Source organism: Hippocampus zosterae, chromosome 15 (genome assembly GCF_025434085.1).
Source record: "Hippocampus zosterae strain Florida chromosome 15, ASM2543408v3, whole genome shotgun sequence".
NCBI lineage: Eukaryota > Metazoa > Chordata > Actinopteri > Syngnathiformes > Syngnathidae > Hippocampus > Hippocampus zosterae.
The window spans coordinates 14,643,132-14,664,684 of record NC_067465.1 but is presented as its reverse complement, the minus strand read 5'-3'; the positions used below and the strand labels follow the sequence as shown (position 1 = coordinate 14,664,684).

The 21,553-nt window shown below is 43.5% G+C and overlaps 2 protein-coding genes across 3 annotated transcripts in view; one reads left to right on the top strand and one right to left on the bottom strand.

Annotated features, from left to right (window-relative positions):
• Nucleotides 1–1,099: 1,099 nt before the first annotated feature.
• On the bottom strand, nt 1,100–4,774 carry snai2 (snail family zinc finger 2). 2 transcript variants are annotated; one of them, XM_052088577.1, is made up of 3 exons: nt 4,488–4,771; nt 3,927–4,415; nt 1,100–1,527 (listed from the first exon to the last, which is right to left on the bottom strand). In XM_052088577.1, exons 1-3 carry the CDS (start codon nt 4,564–4,566, stop codon nt 1,346–1,348), a joined length of 750 nt encoding a protein of 249 aa, XP_051944537.1. In that variant the 5' UTR covers nt 4,567–4,771; the 3' UTR covers nt 1,100–1,345. The 2 variants fall into 2 exon arrangements, with proteins under 2 accessions (XP_051944537.1, XP_051944536.1); XM_052088576.1 differs by having other exon boundaries at nt 3,927–4,774.
• Nucleotides 4,775–8,442: 3,668 nt separating this feature from the next.
• sntg1 (syntrophin, gamma 1) overlaps nt 8,443–21,553 on the top strand; it is a 37,718-nt gene continuing 24,607 nt past the window's right edge. Inside the window, exons 1-3 of the mRNA XM_052088496.1 lie at nt 8,443–8,825; nt 19,567–19,760; nt 20,973–21,022. Of these exons, the coding sequence (XP_051944456.1) occupies nt 20,996–21,022 (27 nt within the window). The 5' untranslated portion in view covers nt 8,443–8,825; nt 19,567–19,760; nt 20,973–20,995. The remainder of the gene's footprint in view (nt 8,826–19,566; nt 19,761–20,972; nt 21,023–21,553) is intronic.

Here is a 21,553-nt window from a genome sequence, read left to right as displayed (position 1 = left end):
TCCATGTACTGTGGCGCGGCGATTAGCATATGCCGCGTCGCCCGAGGACATCCATTTAATACTTGATGCGAACATTTGAGGAATTTCAAGCAACCATTGCCGCAAAGAAATCCAAATATATCAAAGTGATTTCAGCTCCCAACTTGTTTGATGGCATCATAAGAATGGCAGTCAAGCTTTTGTTTGGACTTTTCAAATGAGGAAAATGTTTTTTTTCCTCTTTTAAAACGCCAATGGATTACGGATTCTCTCTTCATGTCTGTCAGGCATCAGGCGTATTTTGCTTCATTTGAGTCATATTTTACAGGCGTTAACTTGTTTTAACGCGTGTATGACAGCCGGGAGTGTTTTAAACGCCGCCCGTCGACTTATAGCTTTTAAACGGTGACAGTTTGACCCTGGGACTGACTAATTCCCCTTACATTATTTCCTATGCGAAGAAAAAAAAGTGTCAGGCTGCAGACAGGTGGAAACATGCAGTGCACAGTCGGGCTCAGGGAGGCCTGACGGGTCCTCAAAAGCTCTAGCAAGTGTGTGCCGATCAATATAGCTCGTACGTGTGACATTTCAACATGGCTTGATGTGTGTTGGGCCCGGGAAACGGGTTCAGGCTTGATTTTGGGAGGTGACTCACCCCCCACCCCGCCCCTTTTACTTTTCAAAACGCACATGGATTAAATATCGTAAAAACAGGCAGAATTGTGGCCAACTTCTAAATAAAATATAACTTTTAATAAATAAATAAAAATTCCATGAGTCTTTTATTTCCCAAAGTGTCACGAGAGTATGAAAGCAAACCTGCATTGCAGTTATAATATACAATCATCGCAGTCACGCTTACATTCAATATAGTATAAAAAATAGATATAAAAGGTAAAAATATACATATTATTGCTGAGTAAAAACGGAGGCACTTTAACAGATGGGAGCAAACGATCCCTACACGAGTGCTGGCAATCTCTTTCTATTGTCTGTGCAAAAAAAAAAAAAATTTCAAGTTCCCTAAGTCACAATGGCTTTGCTATTTATTCCCATAGTGTCCTTTTTCTACTTGATGTGTCCGAGCAAAGTGAAGGCACAGGAGACCTTGTAGACATGCAAAAAAAAAAAAAGTGCATGAATAGCACAGGTAGGCGAATACATTAGGCTTGAAACAAGAAGCGATTGCAAAAAATGCCAACATTGAACACTTATCCTGGCAAAAAACAAAACAAAAAAAAACATTCCCTGACGCATCTCCCAGGCTTGCTTGGAAATTCGCTTTCTAAACAAACAAACAAACAAACAGAAAAAAAAAAGAAAAAAAAAAAGGTCTTGCTGTGGTGGAGGCGAGTATCCCGTGTGTTCAGTGTGCTACGCAGCAGGCGGATTCCTCGTGCTTGTGCAGCAGCGACATCCGCGAAAAGGTTTTGGAGCAGTTCTTGCATTGGTACTTTTTCACATCTGAATGGGTCTGCAGGTGAGCCCTGAGGTTGGAGCGGTCGGCGAACGCCCGCTTGCAGTGGGGACACGAGAAGGGCTTCTCGCCTGCCAGGAAGTGACACAACAGGAGGCAAAGTTAAGACACACAGTGACACATGCATGCAAATGTCAAGCGTTGTTAGAGCTCAAGGCGACGGCAACATAAGGCTCGGGGGCCATTTGCAGGGCCAGGACAGCATTTTATGTGGTCCACTATGTGCTTGCCCCCCCCCAAAAAACAATCAAAGTGCAACTGCTTTGAAAAGAAGCTCGGCATCAAATGAGACTTTTGATGGGGATTTTGTCGTCGTGTTAGTTGTTGAGTGTGTAAGACGATCTGCTTTCTTCCCTTGATAATTAATAATAAGTTAATTAGTTAATTAATTAATACGTTGATTTCTACGTACATTCTTGCTGCTGGAGGCTGTAAATTTCCCCAGTGTGGGACAAATAAAGGATATCTTATAAAACACAACCTGTATTTTTGTGGGGTCTAAAACAGTTATTTCAATTGGAAAATTAGAAGCAAGTTGTTTTTACTTCGAGCTTTAAGGTGGGGAGCCAAATTCACAACAGCAAAACTTTAAACTTCATCCAATTGCCCAACTTAAAATGTCTTTTTTTTTTGCTGTAGCTCATCAGCAGCAGTGGGCAGGGTACACACTGAACTGACTGGCAACCAATCGCAGGGGTTTGGGACTTCAATTATATTTATATTTTTTTCAGAAATTCTAAGGTTGATGGGCCGTTGATTCTTAAAGGAACACGATTTAACAAATTGTTGCTTGTAATTAATTGCTTATAAACCGGCGTGTGCAGCACTAGCCTTGTTGCAATGTGAGAAGGGGGTGCACCATTTAAAAGAAACGAGGATTATGAAAGGCAGCATGATGAAACATAAAGTCTTCATTGGCTATAAATGAGCTTTGTTTTGATTCATCACCTAATCTGTCTGAAGGTGGTTTTGAAGGAGGTGCATCCTGAAAATAAAAGTTTGGAAAATGCAGGCTTGGCTAATGACGATTCTAAGACATCACCAAAAATAATGCCTTCATCGTCGACAATAGGTTGTGTTTGTGGGAATGGTGGTGCATGGCCCGATAAGCATAAAAAAAAATGGCTTGAAACGCTTGTGTGCAGCGGATACGAGGTGTACCACCCCTCTTGGTATGTTGAAGGGGGTGCGTGGATGAAAACAATCCGGAGTTCGAATGTAAGCGTGACTAATTATGATTCCTTCATTGGCCATAAACAGATGTGTTTGTTGAACAGACAACATGTCAACTCTGTCGGGACGTCAAAGGGGTGCGGCAGTTTAAAAAATAAATAAATAAATAAATAAAAACTACAGATCTTGAAATCACGCAAAGCAAATATAATGCCTTTAATGACGATGAATGGGTATTTATGGGAGGTCAAAGGGGTGTGGCTAGTCTGGATGTTGAAGGGGGTGGGTCGCTTTAATTTTGAACGGAAACAAAGTGAGGTACTACAGATTCCATTCACTGGCAATAGATGTGTGCTCAAGAGGGACAAGGGGTGTGCCAACTGTATGTCTGGATGTTGAAGGAGGTGTGTCATTTTGACAATATTAATCCGAACATTTATTTGAATATAATGTTTTGTGCGTGGGCGCCAAATTGAGCACATCCTCTGTTGAGCTGTCAAAGCCGGTGCGCCTCTCTAGAAAACTGTCAATGGAGAATGTTTCATTCTTTTTTCTTCCTTGCATAAATTATACACCCCTAAAACTGCGACACTATGACCCAGCTTTCTGGGTTTTGTATAAAACTTCCCCGATTTTTTCTTGGGTTCAATCGGTCAGTCCAATTTTTGATCCAAGTTGGGTTATTTTTCACCCAAAACTTTTAACAGTGTATTATAAATGAGTAATTGCTTGATAATAGAGATGTGTCTACGCTGTTTAAATGTTAAAAGGGAGATTGTGTGGGGTTAACAGAAAAACAGCAATTCTAAATGTAAACTGAAAGATTTCCGGGTACTCTGGTTTCCCCCAATTTCCAAAAAAATGATTGGTAGTCCGATTGAACGCTCGAAATTGTCGATAGGTGTTGTGGGCGAATGGTTGTTCGTCAATGTGTGTCCCCTGCGATTGGCTGCCAACCAGCTGAGGGTGTACCCCGCCTACTGCCCGTAGACCGCTAGGATAAGATCCAGCATCCCCCCACCCACCCTCGTGAAGATAAGCAGATTAGAAAATGGATGGATGGATCTTCATTTGACCCAACTTTTGGGTCAAATGAATTACTCCAAAGGTTTGGTTAGCCCCTTCTTTGACCCAATTCGGGCTATTTTTGGCCCGACTGTTTTTAGAGTGTCTGGCTATAATCATGTATGCTGAGCACTTTATGACTTCAGAACAACGGAACAGACCCCCAGCAGTATCCCCCAGACTCCCTCACTCCACCGCTCTCTCGCTCGCGGGAGGCCCGAGGCCAACTCACCGGTGTGCGTCCTGATGTGTCCTTGCAGCAGCCAAGGCCTGGAAAAGGCTTTGCCGCAAATTTTGCACACACAAGGCAACGTGTGAGTCCTGATGTGCATCTTGAGCGCTCCCAGGCTCACGTACTCCTTCTCGCAGTATTTGCACGTGAAGCACTTGCGGGCCTGCAGCGCGTCGCAGTGCAACTGCTTATGCTTGACGAGTCCCGAGTAGGTCGAGTAGGACTTTGCGCACTGGACGCACTGGAACTTGTCCGGGTCCGGTTGCTGCGGGCCGGGCTCCTCGTCGTCGCTGCGCGGGCTTTCGGAGCCGCTGTGGTCCTTGGAAGAAGACGAAGAGGAGAGCGAGGAAGGGTATCCGGACAGCGGGGAGAGCGGAAGGCTGCTGGTGGTCCACATTGTGATGGGGCTGTACGCGGCCGGGCTCAGGAACTCCGGCTGGGGGATGACGGGAAGCGGGAGGCCCTTGTACAAGTGCGGCATGATGAGAACTGAAACGGAAGACGGCGAGTCAGTCAGCGAAAGTTCCCCACAAACTCGCTCTGAAAAACTTTTCCCCCCACCTGTTGGACTCTCCAGCTCGCTGTAGTTGGGCTTCTTGGCGGAGTTGATGTGCTTCTTGACCAGAAAGGAGCGCGGCATTTTGAACACAACTCTTTTTTTTTCCTCCCACTTGTACTAAAAAAAACTGTGAATCACACGTTAGAAAGGGCGTTTTTTTGTTGTTGTTGAAAAGACGGAAATCCTGCTTGCTCAAGTCCAGTGGAGGAGAGTCATGTTGGAGGCAGGCGAGTGCAGTGCAGAGAGTTGCGCTAAAGAGCAGTAAATAGTCCGACGATCAGGTGCGAGGGCATGGCTTTCGGTTCTCATTTGCATATGACGCTCGCGTCGCACCAATTAAAAGGCCGGCACGTGGAGGAGGGCTTGCGCGCCATATAAGGGAGTGGGCGGGGCTAGAAAAGCGAAACAGGTGCAACTATTTTGTTGGCCGGCGCGTCAACAAAAAGTTGCTTGGTTCAGCAGAGCTCAAGCTTCGAATATGAAAGCAAAAAGTACTTTTAAACTGTTCAGTTAAAACAATACCATTTCAAGTAAAGTATTTTAATGACAGTCGTTGTCCTGTCACTTGAGTTTTTTTAGAAACTTTCACTTGTAATCGAGTAAAAGTGAAATGACTGATAAAATGTTTTAAGTAGATTTGTTGATAGGGGTAAGTACGCAGGAGGATTAGGGCCAATGAAGAAAAAAACTTTAATATCAGAATTATGACTTTGAAGTGAGAATTCTAACTTTAATCTCAGTTAAAAATTATGATTACATTCCTGAGCCCAAAGTTTGCTCGAATGTCTCTGAATCTCTTTTTTTTTTTTTGGTAAAATATTATTGCTGTAATTTTACTTTTAAATGTTACAGACTAAGAAATGCAATCACTCACCTCGACCTCTCTAAAAGTGCAGTCATGTATTAAAGTGCAGTACAGGCAAAACCTAAATTAACAAATAGCCTATTTTTGCATGCACTTAGAAGTCAAAGGAAAATTACTTTGAACTTTTACACAAGTCCAAATAAAAGTGTATGTGTGAAACGCACTGGAGTAGCTTTGCAGACACTCAGAGCAATGCGAGTTCACTTTTGAAGTGAACGTTTATTTGACAAGTTTACTTGTACTTGAGTCAAAGAACAATTACTTTCATGACATTTTCTGGAAGGACAAATAAGTGAGTAAAAACATACTGTAGTACACTTCATCACATTATAAATGTACTTTATAGTAGAATTTACTTCAGTAAGAAGGTCTATAACTGTTCTCAACATTTACATACTCACCTGCTCTTAAGTTCATCAACATTGTAATTTTATATGAGTAGATTTTTATAATAGTGAGTAATATTTTACTACAACTGTAAAAAAATATATATATATACTCAAGACCAATTACCCTAAAAATTGACTTAAGTAGATTTGTAGACACTTTTGACACATCCATCCACTCATCCATTCATTTTCCAATCGCAGGGCACACATAGACAAACAACCCTCCGCGCTCACACGCACACCTCGGGACAATTTAGAGTGTTCCATTAACCCGCCATGCATGTTGTTTGGAATGTGGGGGGAAAGCGGAGTACCCGAAGAATACCCACACGCACAGGGAGAACATGCAAACAGAGGAAGGCCGGAGCCGGAATCGAAACCTGCACCTCTGCACTGTGAAGCAGACATGCTATCCAATTATTCACTAGGCCGCTAGTCTTTTTTTTTGGGGGGGGGGGGGTTATTTAATTATATCGGTCATTCAGCATGCAGTGGATCGTGCAACGATTGTGAGAGTAACTGCGTACTGTTGACATGCCAACGGCACAGTGCCACATTATATGTGCGCATCATCCACCTATTGGTCGAGTGAGGGGCCCTCAGCTAATGCAGCACTTTCCCCAGCCACTAATGCAATCAGGCGTTTGCTCCTTGAAATGCAAATGTAAAAAAAAAAAGTGCACCCACTTCCCTTCCCTTTCAAGGTCGACAACGATAATGACTTTAGTCCCCCACCCGACTCTGTTTGCTGGAAGTCAACATTTAAGTGGAGCAAAGTTGGCAGTCGACGCCCCCTTGTGTTCAACTTGTGGGGGGCGTTTGAAGAACATCTCAGCAGTGGTCTGGGAGTGGAAGCGAGCTGGCTAGGCTGATGTGGAGAAGCGCGGTACACGGCAGATATGCAAAAGCCGTCTTATGTCGGGACAACTTTACGTTCATTGTGAGCCTTATCACTTATCTTTCCGACGTAATTGCACAACTCCACGTGTTTTTGGCTCGCATGGATGACTGAGGCTTGGGAAGATTATCTGTATGCCAAAACGCCAGGCTTCGATTGAAAGTAATGTTAAAAAATCTATATCAGGCATCCGTCGGCGACCGAGCGTTTTTCGAAGTAAAAATGTTGAAGCGGCGCTGAAGATGAGGAGGCACGCAGCGCACGTCACACCAGTAATGCTCAAAATAGTTTGACACATTACAAGAGAGGAGGCCTCGTCCTTGGCGTCCTCCGTTGCATTTCCAATAGGGAATCCAAGTACCACACGTTCACATAGCTGGAAGCGTATTCGTACTAACTGTCACCTTGCACAATAGAAATAATCCCAATGACTACAAAAAGTCCACAAGTCAAAAACGGCTCACATGCACTTGAATCACATAAATGCAATGCCCACGTTTTGGACGTGATGTAAACAACAATAGAATAGAAAAAACCCATAATGTCTGGGAAAAATCCACACAGTCCCCCCAAATTCCAAAGCACTCACGATGATGTCACCGTGAACAAAAAGAAAAGAACAGAACCGTTGAATAAATAATCCACAAGGTCAAACTCCAGTCTACTGCATTCAAATGATAATGTAACTGCCCCCCTGTTGTGCGAACTGTTGCCTTGCACAATAGAAATAAAAACAAGGCCTGGAAAGTATCAACAAAGTAAAACAAAAAAACGTCGATGCATTGTCAGGCATATGCCCAATTTGTCACTGACTTGCGCTGCTGAGTGATTCATTCCAAGTGACACCTTGCACAATGAAAATGAAGCGAACGACTAGAAAAACAATCCACAAAGTAAAAAAAAAAATCCACTGTAGACTCGGCCACTCAATATTCGTGTCATAGACTGTACTGATAGTAAAGACAATCACGCATCATAAAAAAACGGACACCTCAAAAGATCAATAAACACATTGGCTACAAATAATCAACAAAATAAAATATTTCTGTTGTTGTTGATTATTTCAAGTCGTTCTGTTTATTTCTATCAAGTAAGGTGGCATTCATCATGAATACCTATCACGAGGATTTGCTTGTGCCGAACACACAGCCTATTTTTGTGTTTTGTGTTTGGGATGAATAGAATGAAATCGGAACATACCGTAATGAAAGACAAATACAAAGGCAGCAAAGCCATCGAATATCAATATTCGTGTGCCCGACAGCAACGCAGGCTTTTTGTTGACTTTGTGGATTATTTCAAGTCGGTGTGTTTGTTTGTAGAGTTCAAAGTGTCGGTTAACGTGCAGCGATTCCGTTAAACATAAGCATGACACAAACATTGCACTTGCACACGCGGCCAAGAGTATGTATTATTGCTCAACGTTTTGTATGGATAATAGATAGATAGATAGATAGATAGATAGATAGATAGATAGATAGATAGATAGATAGATAGATAGATAGATAGATAGATAGATAGATAGATAGATAGATAGACATGACGCTTTCGTCTTTCGTATGCACACACACACACACACACACACACACACACACACACACACACCGAAAGCCGCAGTGTGCGCACAAGCGGCGCGTGCGTGCGCGCGCGCGCGTGCACTAAGATCTTTGCGCGCCTTCAGTGCGCCTGTGACGCGGGACGAGCGCCAAACGTCCCCAAACAGCGCAGGATTACACAAGAAGAAAAAGGAGGGGGGGGCAAAAAGTGGACCCGCGCGTGTCACGCTCTTCCGATCGAGCGTGCGCATCACAGCGTGGGCCAAGCCAAGAGAGTGGACGGACGGTGAGGCGCCGATGCCCGGCTTGAGTCGCCTGCTGGCGGCGCGAGCGACGCGAGGGTGGCGGCGAGCGAAGATGGCGAGCTCACGGGAGCGCTTTTAAGCCGGCGGAGATACACTAAAATCGGATGCGGTGCGCAGGTTCCTGCCCTCCCTTCTCTTCCTCCACCGCTTCCATCCTTCCATCTCTCCTGTTGTGTTCGGAGGCTGAGGCGAGTGGAGCGGCATGTGGGCGATGCTGCCACAAGGGATGCATTGTGGCGCTGGCTGAGATGCTCCGTAACACCCGTTGCATGCGTTGATTTGAAGAGGGAAAGCAGCCTCGTAGGACGTCAGCACCTGTTCGATCAGGTAAGACCGCTTGATTGCCTTTTCTGATGATTAATTCCAAAATTAATTAATTATCTCATGTTGCCTTGATGCAGCACGAGAACGAATTCCAGAGTGCATGTTGGATGGATAATGAAGCGACTCTTGTATAGGTGTGACTTAACATTTTTTTTATTTTTTTTTTTTGCTGTGGGTTGGGCATTGATGTGGGCTGTTTGCACCGCAAAGCAATGTTTCAGTACTCTTGCGTGCACTTGGAACGGCTGGGGGCAGGAGGGAGGTTCAATGGAGGGGTTGATGTGGGGTCCAAAGCTGTTGAAATCTGTGATGTGTCACGCAATGTATTTTGGCTCCCGGAAAAAAAAAGGCTCATCCTCTCCTTTGCTCTTCTGTAATCCATTTTGACGGGGTTTGCGCCTTAAGATGCCCTGCGAGACTCGCAAATCCGCGATCTCCCCTCGTGCCCCCTTTGCGTTCTCCCCCTCCCTCAACAAACCGAGCCTGAGCACTAGGGTGGTCATAGGTCAGCAGCAGCAGTGTGATGTGGCAGAACGTTGACCACCTCCACACCCAGCTCTGATTGTCGCTTTTCCGAAATCCAAAGAGCACCTTGGATAAGTAGAAAATGAGACGATCGCCCAAAAGGTGTCACATTGTGAATTCAATGCTAATTGGACCGAGGAGCGGGGAAGTTTCCCCGCCGACTGCCGTGATCAACGGCCTAGTGTGGACAAAAGAGCTCCTCCGCACTTTATCTTTTCCTGCTCACCTAATCGATAACCTCTTGTTGCCTCCGCTCCTTCGCCTGGACCCTCTGCTGGCTCGTTAAAATTCAGACTACATTAATCGCCTTAAAGATACAAGCAGGATAGGTTGTGTGGCGGCATCATGATTAGTAGCAAATGTTGGTTGCAAGACATCAATTGTGGGAGGGAGCCTCTTCCTGCTGTTGCCCACCTCAGGCGAGACCACTCGATGGAGTCAAAGCGGTCATGTGGCCCAAATGTTTGTTGCTGTGTTGCTTTTAAATGATATGGAAAACTGAAAAAAGAAATACTGTACCGTCGTTGACCTGCTTCCAATGCAACATTGAGAAGAACCGAGCAAATAGTGAAAAAAAAAAAAAAAGCATCAGCTCGTCAGCAAGCTCTAAAGTAGCTACAATTTGAATCAGGTGTGTTGCAGCAGGGAGTGATTGGAAACAGGCAGGACATCGGCCCTTGAGGACCTACTTTGAACACCCCTCATCGAGATGCGACAATTTGGCAGGAAGGAATTATTGTTTTTTTTTTTTTTTTTTTAAATAAAGGCTGTTGTTTGACTAAACAAAGCACCTCACTCAAGATGCCGGCAAAGCATTATTTTTACATTAGACACGTCTTTGGCCTGTTCTCATTGGTGAGATGTTTTTCAGCAACTAATGTAATTTTCAATTAGTGAAAAGGTGGATTCTTGAAATGCAAAAAATATGGGAGAACTGTGACCATTGACTGAATTGCAAATAGCCCGTTTCAGGCTCCAGCTGGCATAAAAAAGCCAGAATGGGAGAGGAAGTCTTGATGATTGTCTCTAGTGACCTTCGAATCTAAAACAAAATTTCCATAGAAAATAATGGAAATAAACAGCCAAACACTCCACAGCAAAACTCCACCGCCCTCAAAGCAAAACACATGCAGAAGGAATCCATTGATGCTCACTGAACTGAGTCCTTTTGAAGAAAACTGGTTTCTTCCATCGGAAATTATGAAAATGAAATCGATTCAGTCACCACCCCAAAAAAAAAGCACAATAAAAGTAAAACCAACCAAGCTAGTTCTTTGATACTGTCAACCGCGATCTTGTTTAAAAAGTCAAAACAAAATCACATGCACCTGTTGTAAGAAAGTTAAAGAAAGGAAAAACCCCGCCGTGCACACATTTCTCATTCGTCCTTCTTTGTTCATGTTCGGCGGCTTTTGTGTGATGAACGATAAGCAATGGAATTTAGCACCAACATCTTCAAATGTGTTCAATTCCAGGCGAACCGGAATAAATAATCTGTCCGAAATGTTTTAGCGCGATGGATTAGGATCATTCACAAGGCTTATTTGACTCTGGAAAGAGTACAACAAAAGACTCTGTGCCAAGTGATGATCCCTGTGGTCCACCTTAGCGTAGATTGTAGCATGAAGGGCAGACGCGCGCTCTTTCAGTATGATCCAAAACAACATGAGAGCCACCACTTCACAGTGAGCTCGAGAGCAGTTGAGAGGTGGCACTGCTGGAGATCGTCATCGCCATCTAACCTCAGCGCTCCCCCGGCGAGAGAAAAATGGCGTGTTGGGTTTCATAGCAGGTCACGGCGTGTCAACGCTCCACATGTCCAAATGGCAAAGGCGGCGACGTATATGCGACTGTCGGTAACTCGATCGGGCAGCATTAGCCCGGCTTAGCAGGGAGCGCCGGTTAATGAAGCAAAGGCGGCAACATCGTTGAAGAGCACGGCCTCATCTGCATGCGCCCGGCACACAGCCACTGATTTTGAGGTGCGTGACAGCAATGTGGGAAGCAATTAAGGAATAAATTAAACACAGTTGCTAAAGTGGGCCACACGCAATGATTTATTCTTTTTTTTTTTTTAACATCTTAAACAAAAATATGACAGGCCCAGATGATGAGGAAAAGAAATGAAGATTTGTAATTGTACATATTGTACAGGTTTTACATTTACGATTGGCGGCATTTGCGGTGTGCAAAGGGTTGGGGGCGGAGTTTCAGGTTTGGGAAATCCTCCATAGGAGGCGCATCCAAACCATATTTTAATGGGCGGCAAAATGTCTTTTACACCCGATGCATGTCAAATGGAGCATGGTGCTGTGAACTATGTTGAAGTGAGTGGAGGAGACAAAAGGAGTGGTCCTTGCCACATCTTGGTGCCAAGGAACTATATTGGAGTGAGTGGAGGAGTTTCATTTAGACCAGTGGTTCTTAACCTTCTTAGAGGTACCAAACCCACCCACTTAATATATTTATCTATATTTGACAAATTCAAGATATTAAAAATACACATTTATTAAAAACAGAAAAAAGTAAAGAAAAGTTCAAGAGATAATAATAATAATAATAATAATAATAATAATAATAATAATGCATTTTATTTAAAAGCGCCTTTCATGCCACCCAAGGACACTGTACAAACAATAAGAAAATACAATGTGAAAATTTGTAAACGAGATGTTATATAAAAACAGGACATAAAATCATAAAAACATAGGAAATGGAAGAGCTATGTGTTGTAGGCAATCCTGATAAGTATACTGTACTTAAAAAAAATTGTTGACGACTATGCGAACTAACTAAATTTCTCACAGCACTGATTGGATAAGCAATGTAATGTGATCATTTGCAGCCAGTGTTGGCCAAGCGGGCACATCATAACTAATTGACATGTTGAGTCGCGTGTGTCTTACCATCCATGGCAGAGGCTCCGTTGCACCCTTGAGACCGATTCACCCTTGAGTTCGATCAAACCCAGGTTAAGAACCACTGATTTAGACAAAACAAGTGCTGCATCTTGGTGGCAAGGAACTATATTGAAGTGAAAGAGAATATAATCGACCTCCGTTGACTTTGAGGTGTCCATATCATGCCACCTTAGCCCCCAATAAATCTTGACGACGCCATTTTCATGGAAGCACCCAAGTTGGCTCATGTCCGATGAAAGCCAAGAGTTGACAGTTCACTAGCTAAAGTTGCGCCACCCGCGAAGCAGCTTGATTGAAGATGATGATTGTGTGCTGCAAATTGTCTTACCCGCTTGCTCACCTCGGAACTTCGTCAATTCACTGAACCTGTGAAGAGTCAAATAGCCCCGAGCGGCAATTAACCCAGATTGCAGTTGTGCTTGTGATGGCAGAACAAGAACACGGCTTCTGTGTGTGGCCTGTTGAGTAAAAGCTTTGTTTGATGAGAGGCTCGTTAATGCTTGATGTTGGATACGCATACTAGAGATGCGTGTGTGTGTGTGTGTGTGTGTGTTTGTGTTTTTGTGTCCGTTGGGGGATCGTCAGATATGCTCCTATGCATCAGCATAACCGTGTACCGAGTTGGAGTGATTTGAATTGTATCATATCATAAATGGGGTACACAGTTTTGCAATGTATCAGAATTAGGTAGAATCTCATGCTATGGCATCTTCGTTGGAGTGATTCATGTCTAATCGCTCATTATGTGTTGCATTGTCCTGAGAGTAAATGAAATAGAAGCTTACCGTATCGCAGCAGAACTAATGAATCGAAGTGCAGGCCGCCAGTTGCCGATCCTTGATACAAGTGTTCATCTTATCCATCCATTCATTTTTTAATCCGCTTATCCTGAACCATGGAGGGTCACGGGCGTGTTGGAGGTGCCTTCGGACAGCAGGCGGGATCCACCCTCAACTTGTTGCCAGCCAATCGCAAGGCAGACAGAGAAAAACAACCAGTCACACTCACAATCAAATTAGAGTGATCAATAATGGAATGTGGGAAGAAAGCAAAGTACCCGGAGAAAATCCACACAGGCACGGGGAGAACAGAAGACTGCGCCATTATAAAAAACGCAATCATTCTTGTTGGTAGTCCTTTCCAGCACCGGATTGCAGCACCGATGCTTGCCCAGCGTCGCGCCCCAGCTCCTGCAGGCGCAGGCCTGCTAGGCGGCAGACGGCGCACCTTTGCCCTGGCATGCACGCGCGTTAATTATAGGTGGGCAACTATGACACGATCTCCGTGTGGAGGAGAGCCGCAAAGCTTTCATGTTTCCAACCGCAGCTCGGAGAAATGGACTGCTATCGATTGTCTGCGCTTTCATTCGGCCTAACAAGCTTCAAATCAATTGAATATTTAGGCACTCATAACATACAGCATCTGTGTTATTTTCTCTATTTATGTTAGAAAAATGCTGAATTAAATTAATAAAATACAAAGCATGCAACCGCTCTTTCACCATTGACAGGGGAAAAACAGAGTAATCACGTACAGGTAACTTTGCATCAACTTTAATTTATTGTGGCTCCTTTAAGTGTGTATGACTTGGCCACTAGTGGGCAGTGTATTTGATCAAGCAGTCAACCAGAAGAGTTTCACAACTTTGGTGACTCAGTAAGCTGCAGTAATGTTGTTTTTGCATTGCAGAGGACGAAGAATACGTGCCCAGGAGTATTGTTACACAGTCGAGAATTTTAAATGGTATTTCTATGACTTATACAAGCCTCCAAAAAACGAATTACAGCCAGACTCAAACTTCAATGAGTCACATCTCTTCAGGGAGTGTTGTGCACGGTGGGTGTGTCAGTAGTCTAGTCTGGATGGGAGGAATTGAAAGGCGTGCAAGACAGGTGTGCGTAAAAAGAAGGGGAAAAAAATCTTTTTCACCGGATGCTCTTGCTGAAGCAACCGACCTATTGCTTTTTGCACTTGGGTGAGGAAGTGGCTGGGTATTGAGAGGCAAGGTGGGGAGTGGTTAAAAACCCTTCTTCTGTTGAGATCGCTCCTCTTTTTGGAATAAACGGTGCAAAAATGTTCAAAATAAGCAAAATATGTAACTTCGATTCGAACTCGAACTTCCAGAGGTGTATGTTTCCTTAAAAGCGAAATTCAGACCGACCTCAGGAGCTTTCATTTTGAGAGCTTTCACTGTGCTGGATCCAATTTCTAAATCAGGATGAAGTATTCATGCTAGATTTTAAAATATAGATGCTTTAAAATGGCTCTGCTGGGAGTGAAGAGTTACAGCCATTCATTGCTGCGTATTTGAGCTCTTTAGCTCTTCAGGCACGTGAAAAAAGCAGAAGTTCAACTTCACGCTCGCTGCTTTAATTCGCAATAAAACGTACATTTAGTTTCACGTATGCCCCGAGACCGATCGGCTAACCCTTCGCACAGTTTGACTTCATAACTAATTGGCGGGACGGTTGAGGGCTTGAAGGTTTTGGGCTGCCGTTTCCTGGCCCCGGTGGCTCGGGCCTTCGCTGCGGCTGCTCCATGCGTGTATTTACACTCAGGGTCTGCTCGCACAGATGCAGTAATTAGGCCGCTATTTAGTGGCACGTTACAAGGCTTTGTGCTCATTTGTGTCTGATAACACGATTAAGACGCCCAATCCGCTTAGCCACGGAACATCATCTGTCACGATGTCAGACGCTCCCAGTGTACGTTGAACATTAGGCAAAATATCAGAGGTGGACATTTGCGACCGTCGGTCAGGAGCAACGGAAGGTTCGTCATTGATGGAGTCCCATGTTCGCTGGGAGACAGACTACTGACAATAGCTTTCAAATACTGACGGAAGAAGCCCCAGCAGAAGCCATTTTCGGCAACACCATCAACTCAGAAGAAAAAAAGAAAAAAGACAAGTGGAATGAGCGGAGCTGCACAAAAAACATTAAATGTTTCTCAAAGTGTCTTTGGTCAGTTCATGAAACACACTCAACAAAGGGGGTCGTTTCAAAATCTGCGGTTGTTTAAGCATTGCGCAAGAAAGATTATTATCAATAAGAGCTGCAATTTAATATCACCGCTGGCAAATATCAAGGAACTATCAGCACTGCGATTAAACATGAAGTCCACAATGTGATTGGTGAGGTTCCACTCACAGCCTTCCAGATGCTGACCAATCAGAACAAAGTGCGCAGGGCTTTAGAGATAAACAGTGGGGCTGTACATAAAAAGGCCACCAGACGATGAATGAGCCCATTTGGGATCACGCAAAATCGTCCTGCTTATGTCTTATGGGAAAACCGCTGACTCGGCGTGTCCTCACCTTGTGTGTCGAGTGTGCGACAAGTTGATATCTTCGGCCGGAAGACATGCATCACAATCAGAAAGGCCAAGAGCACAGCCTATAAATGAGTGGACTAATTTACCGCTGTGCCCATCACTCATCGTGTACGCGGGGCCCGGAGCGCCAATACACACTCCTGTTTGGACTAATGTTCTCAGAGGACTGAAAACACGATGAGACGCGTCTCCATCTCTAGCGAGCGATCGATCTGAGCGTGTGTCTGAGCGGGAGGCAGAGAAACACGTCCACGCAAATAAAGGCCATAAAGGATGACATGTATAGGGACCGGCACACAGTACGCCCTTAAAACGGCCGGATCAAAAGTGAGCCAAATGAGTTGAAATACGCTTGGTCAAAAAGGGACACACGCTGATCCTGGCTTATTTATACAAAGAATATTCCTTCATTTTACAATCCGCTTATCCTTACAAGGGTCGCCAGGGGTGCTGGGGCCTATTCCAGCTGTCTTCAGGCACTAGACCGGGGACACCCTGAACCGGTTGCCAGCCAATCGCAGGGCACACAAAGACAAACACCCACACTCACAGTCACGCTCACACCTAGGGACAATTCAGTGTGTTCAATCAGCCTACCATGCATGTTTTTGGAATGTGGGAGGCAACCGGAGTACCCGAAGAAAACCCACACAGGCCCAGGGAGAACATGCAAATTCCACACTGGGAGGCCGGAGCTGGAATTGAACCCAGTCCCTCTGCACTGTGATGTCGACGCGCTAACCACTGGACCACCGGACCGCTATACAAAGAATAAATAAAACCAATGTTGTTAACAAGAAGGCGGCCCAAATTCAACATTACCCGCACAGCCATTCAGCCTCCACCGATGTTTTCTAAGAATGTTATCTCAAATTGACTTCAATTTCAGTCCGCAAAAAAAAACGACAATGGTGACGATTTTCAGGTCTTTAGCTGGCCTCAATCCAATCTCCACATGCTTGCAGCCACAATTAATCATTAAGAAATTACAATTTATTTCTCTCAATGTTTAATATTTGCATTTGTTATGTGGTGGAAGCCCTCCGGTGTCTTCAAATGTCACCGTCTGCAGTCTTATCCCATTTCATTTGTCCTTTGCCCCTCAAATGTGCCACCTGTATCTCACAGAGGCACAAAGCCATCCAAGTGCTCGCAGATCAGGAAACCTAAATAAATAACGACCATTCCCAGCTACAGTCATAAACAATGTTGGTTAACTGCAGCTCAAATGACAATTAGTAAAGCGCAGACCCCAAACAGTCCCTCGAGCTACGTGCTTTATAATCTGTGAGGGAAATTAGGACAACATTTTTACAATACTAGTTAAAAAAATAAATAAACTATTTGGCTCCGCATAGAGTCCCTCAGGAATTTGTTCATTTTTTTCCCGTACTGTGTTGCCCTATTCCAAAATAGAATTTCAAAAAGTCTACTTGCTGTGCTCCATAAAACGTAAAAAACATTTTTTTTCATCCCTATTTTATTGCAAATGTATTCCAAAGTCCTAATTGGTAGATGGTTCCAGAGATGGTTGTCCTGGAGGGATTTCCTCCTTCCACAGTGGACCATTGGAGCTCTGACAGAGTGACAATCGGGTTCTTGGCCACCTGCCAAACTAAGCTGTTTTGTTTGTTTGTAATGTTATTTTAATAAGAAGAGGAGACTCAACTTGTCCCAGTCTCCTCAACCGTACAGTACAAATACATGAGCACCGACTCTATCCCAGAGCTCATGCATTCACCTATTCATTGCCGTTTACTTATTGCAGATCTCAAAAAGTGGATATGTGTGTCGCCCTTGCATAATACTCAAATAAGCAGTTAGATTCTATAAGTGCTCTCTCGTATCTGTTCCACGAAGTACAATGCATTGGACGTGACGCCAGCATCCATTTTCCAGTAAAACTCGATTTTCATGAGCACGCGGCGCCGACAGCTGCCTCCTGTCATCGGGTCTCGGAGATGGAGATGTCCCGTGTATCATCTTTGCCTCATTCAGCCAATCTCCTCTCCATTGTGTCAGATGCAACGCGGCTCTGGCAAAGTTGGTGGCGCTGCAAATATCTGATGGAGTGATTGTTTAAAGAAAAACACTTTGGCTGACTCAACTTAAAGGGCAACAAAGGGTCTAAACCTTTGAATTGGGAAACGCAAGGCATTTTTCAGACAGGACATTTCTTTTTATAGGAGCTTTCTGTCACATCTTTAGATGTTCTGCGCAACTCATTTAGAGCACACTCACACACATCACTGGCTTTCCCCATCACTGTTGCCCTTCTGCTCTGTATACATTATAGTACACCAGAGCGGGACGTTACTGATTGATTTAGCTGCCAGGTATTCCCAGAGCAATTCAATAAATAATACTTTGATCAATACACCATTATAAACTTCACCCTATGCCAATTTGGGGCCGTTGTTGTTGTTTTGTTGCATCGAAATACAATCCCATTATTGAGCAGCTGAGTCCACGTTACGGTCTTATGATTCGAGAGCTTCGTCTTGGCAGGATTACAACAAATTTCTTTTTAACCCTTAATAGGGCAATGGAACACACGGTGACTCACTAATCAGGCAATCGAAGCACATCAATTCTGCTCGCCAACCAGCTCAATAAGGGTTAGCAATCGTATTTCTTCTTTAGCTTCGGGCTATTTATACGGCTAGGATTTGTGTCAGAACGATAGATAGGCTTTCGGGGCTAGAGTTAGTGGGTAAGGCAAGCATGTGGGTTAGCCTTGTTAGGGCTGTTAGGGGTAGGGTACAGCTAAGAAGGTAAGGCATATGGAAAGCTTTAGGATTACGGTCCCAAACACAGTAAGCTAAATTTGCCCCGACACGAAAATGACGATGCTGCCATTTTTATGCCAAGCACACGGACACCTGTCTATGAAAACAGGGCCCGAAAACTCATGGAGTTGTCCATTATGTTAATTTCTTGCAAATGAATCCTGAATCAGAGTAAGCTGTTTGTGTTATATTTTGAACTTCAATTCTGGGTTGCAGAATGACGGTTCTGCCTTGTGTCAGAAATCAAATGAAAGGACTTTCTTCAAAATTATTTGTCATTGGTTTGATGGAAATGGTATGTATATTCTGTTTATACTGAAAGGAGCAGGATTTCCGTAGGTGACATTCAATCATAATCAACCAAAAAACAGCCAATAGTGGGACCGTGAACATGGAACCTGGTTTACTGTATATGAATGTAGGCCACTGGATGACTAAAACCAGTCACATAATTTTGTTGCGGTATTGTTTCATCCTAATTAAGCTTTGATAAAACTGCGAGCAATGTTTTTCCAGTGGACGAGCAAAGATGTAACCTCCATGTAAGAAAGCTTTCGAGTTGAACTTAAATCCGCGATTAATATTTGAGTGCATCCCTGAGCTATTTCATGAAGGTCATTGCTTTACATTTCAGCGTTTATCCTCCTCAGATGCTCTCCGCAGAGCATCTGAGGAGGATAAACGCATCTTTATCTCACTCCTGGTGCAGATGGGACTCACACATATACATTTTCAAATTCTATAAAGGGTTTCTTTCTGTATAATAATCAGCAGTGGGTGATTTATCCGTAGAATGCAGCTTGAAACCAACTAGTATATTTGTGTTTATTTGATTTATTTTTTTCATGCTGTAGAGCACTAACTGTATGATGGTGGCAACACTGCGTCTCATCAGAAAGGCGGCCTGCAGCCAGCAAGGCATCCTAACAAGAGGCGTGTGTTGATCTTACAAAATGCAAGAATATGAGCTAATTGCATATTGACGGGGTATTACAAGCATGACATTGTTCTCCAGAATGAAGCTTGTTCTCAAATCTCCTGTTTATGTGAGGAATAGCAGCCGCCAATTGCATCTGGTTCCATATCCCTTCCCCTCTCAAGTGTTTAATCAGTAACATTCACTCTCGTTTCCTCACCAGAGAATTTACTCTTTCCCGTCTCTGTTTCTTATCACAGCTCTGCGCCTGCGAGTGGCCCCGAGATGACGCCCTGAGGTATGCCCTTTCCTGTCATCCTCTCAGCCCCTGATTGCTGCGTCCATCGGGGATGCGGACAGGCCGGTTCACAGCAGCGTGACTCTGATTCGGGATCAGCTGGATATTCGATGGCCTGATCGCCACATGAAAACAGTTGGGGCCTTTCTAGTTGAAGTGAGTATCTCCTCCACCGGGTGCCACGGGAGCCGCCTTTTGTGTTTCACGTCTGGTCGCCGAGTCAAGTGCTGTTATGTCTGCTGAAAAGTGAGCCGGCTGCTTTTGTGCAAATGAGGCAAGGCAACCTTCTTTCTCACTGGAGTACAAAAGAAAAGCTCTTCTCTATATGGGGAAAGATGAATTGAAACATTTATTAGCACTCCTTATTCTCACCTTTTGCGATCATGAATTATTTCTTGCTGCTTCACTTCAGAGGTTACTCATTCTGGGGAATCATGTTTCAAAAGAAGGATAAAGTATAGACGGACTAGTAGATGTGCTAGATTTTTCACCTTATGTTTTTCATTCATAAATGAGTGTGAATGGACAAATGAATGTGCTACAAACAAAACAAATATAATGTGGCTGTAATGAAAGTTCACCATAGCGGGCTACTCCATTTGATTCGACAATCTCTTGATGAAACAGCACGTGGCCTTTAAGATCGTGAGTGATTTGTGTGTTGAAGAGTACTTTATTACTTTTAAATATTTGAATTAAAAAAGTGTCAAAACTTTTGTAGTTATTTACAACGTTAATCTCTGAGTGCAATGTCTTGTATCAAGTGCTGCTATGTGCTTTCATCCATTGAAAAGGCAATCTTTCCCTCCATTCGTGAGCAGGTGCTTCTCAATGATTTAGAATATAATAGAAAAGTTAACCGAGTTCGGTAGATCAATCCAAAAAGCGAAACGCATTGATACCTCTTGTACATATTCATTAAACACTGCGGAGGATGATATGCATCTAATTTGTAATATACTGTATGTGAATAATAATTTCTTGAGATGGGAAATTTGGAAATGTGTAGCACTGTATGCTATGATTTAATTCAATTGAACCTCTATAATGAAATGTGTTTCACTTGAAATTGAGCTACTAAAAAAAAAAATCCAGAATTTTTGTTCTCATTTATTGAGATACATCTGCATCATTTATATGTATTTATATCCTTCGATATACAGTGCTGTAGATATCGCGCCTCATGTTTTTAACAAGCTTTGCTTCTCTGCTCCTTGAAAAAGCATCTCTTGAGATTTTACATAGCATTTCCATGAAGGTCTACTCTCTTTTGAAAGCGCTTCTTGCTGGTAACAAAGCCATTTTAAATTGGCTGTGGGCTTTTGGTGCAGCCGCTCTATAACTCAGTTGTATTTCTCTCCTCTGCAGAATCCCTCACTGCGCGCTAGCACATGGATTTCAAGACCTCAAATGAAGAGGTTGGTAGCATTTAATCAATCTCTGGAAATGGAAAGCATTTATTTTGTTTTCCCTTTCTGCTTTTACAAGTGGCTAATGCAGGGCATTAAATATATATCTTATTCCTGCAAAAGGTGGCCGGGGGGCTTTCATTTACTCAACTGTGGCGTAGGCATCTGTTCGCGGTCAGGTCTTTATTTTGGTATAATAACAATCTTAGTGGTATTTTCCAATTTATGTCATGTGAAAGTGAAAAGGACTATTCACGAGAAATACAGAAAAGCAAATCCAGGCTAATTGGGTGTACAAAATAAGTAAACATGCGTATACACAACATTGTAGCACGACCACGTCCCATCAGAGTCCAGTAGATCTTTGGTAAAGATGCCAAAATATAAGATCAGGTTTAATACTCATTTAGGACAAACTTTATCTGTAAAAGTGTTTATGTGTTTCAGAAAGTGTAAACATTCTGGTTAGCAACAGGGTTCAAATGGGCTCTGCAGTTCATTCTTTAAAGGATAATATCCATTCTCGTGTAAGAAACAGCA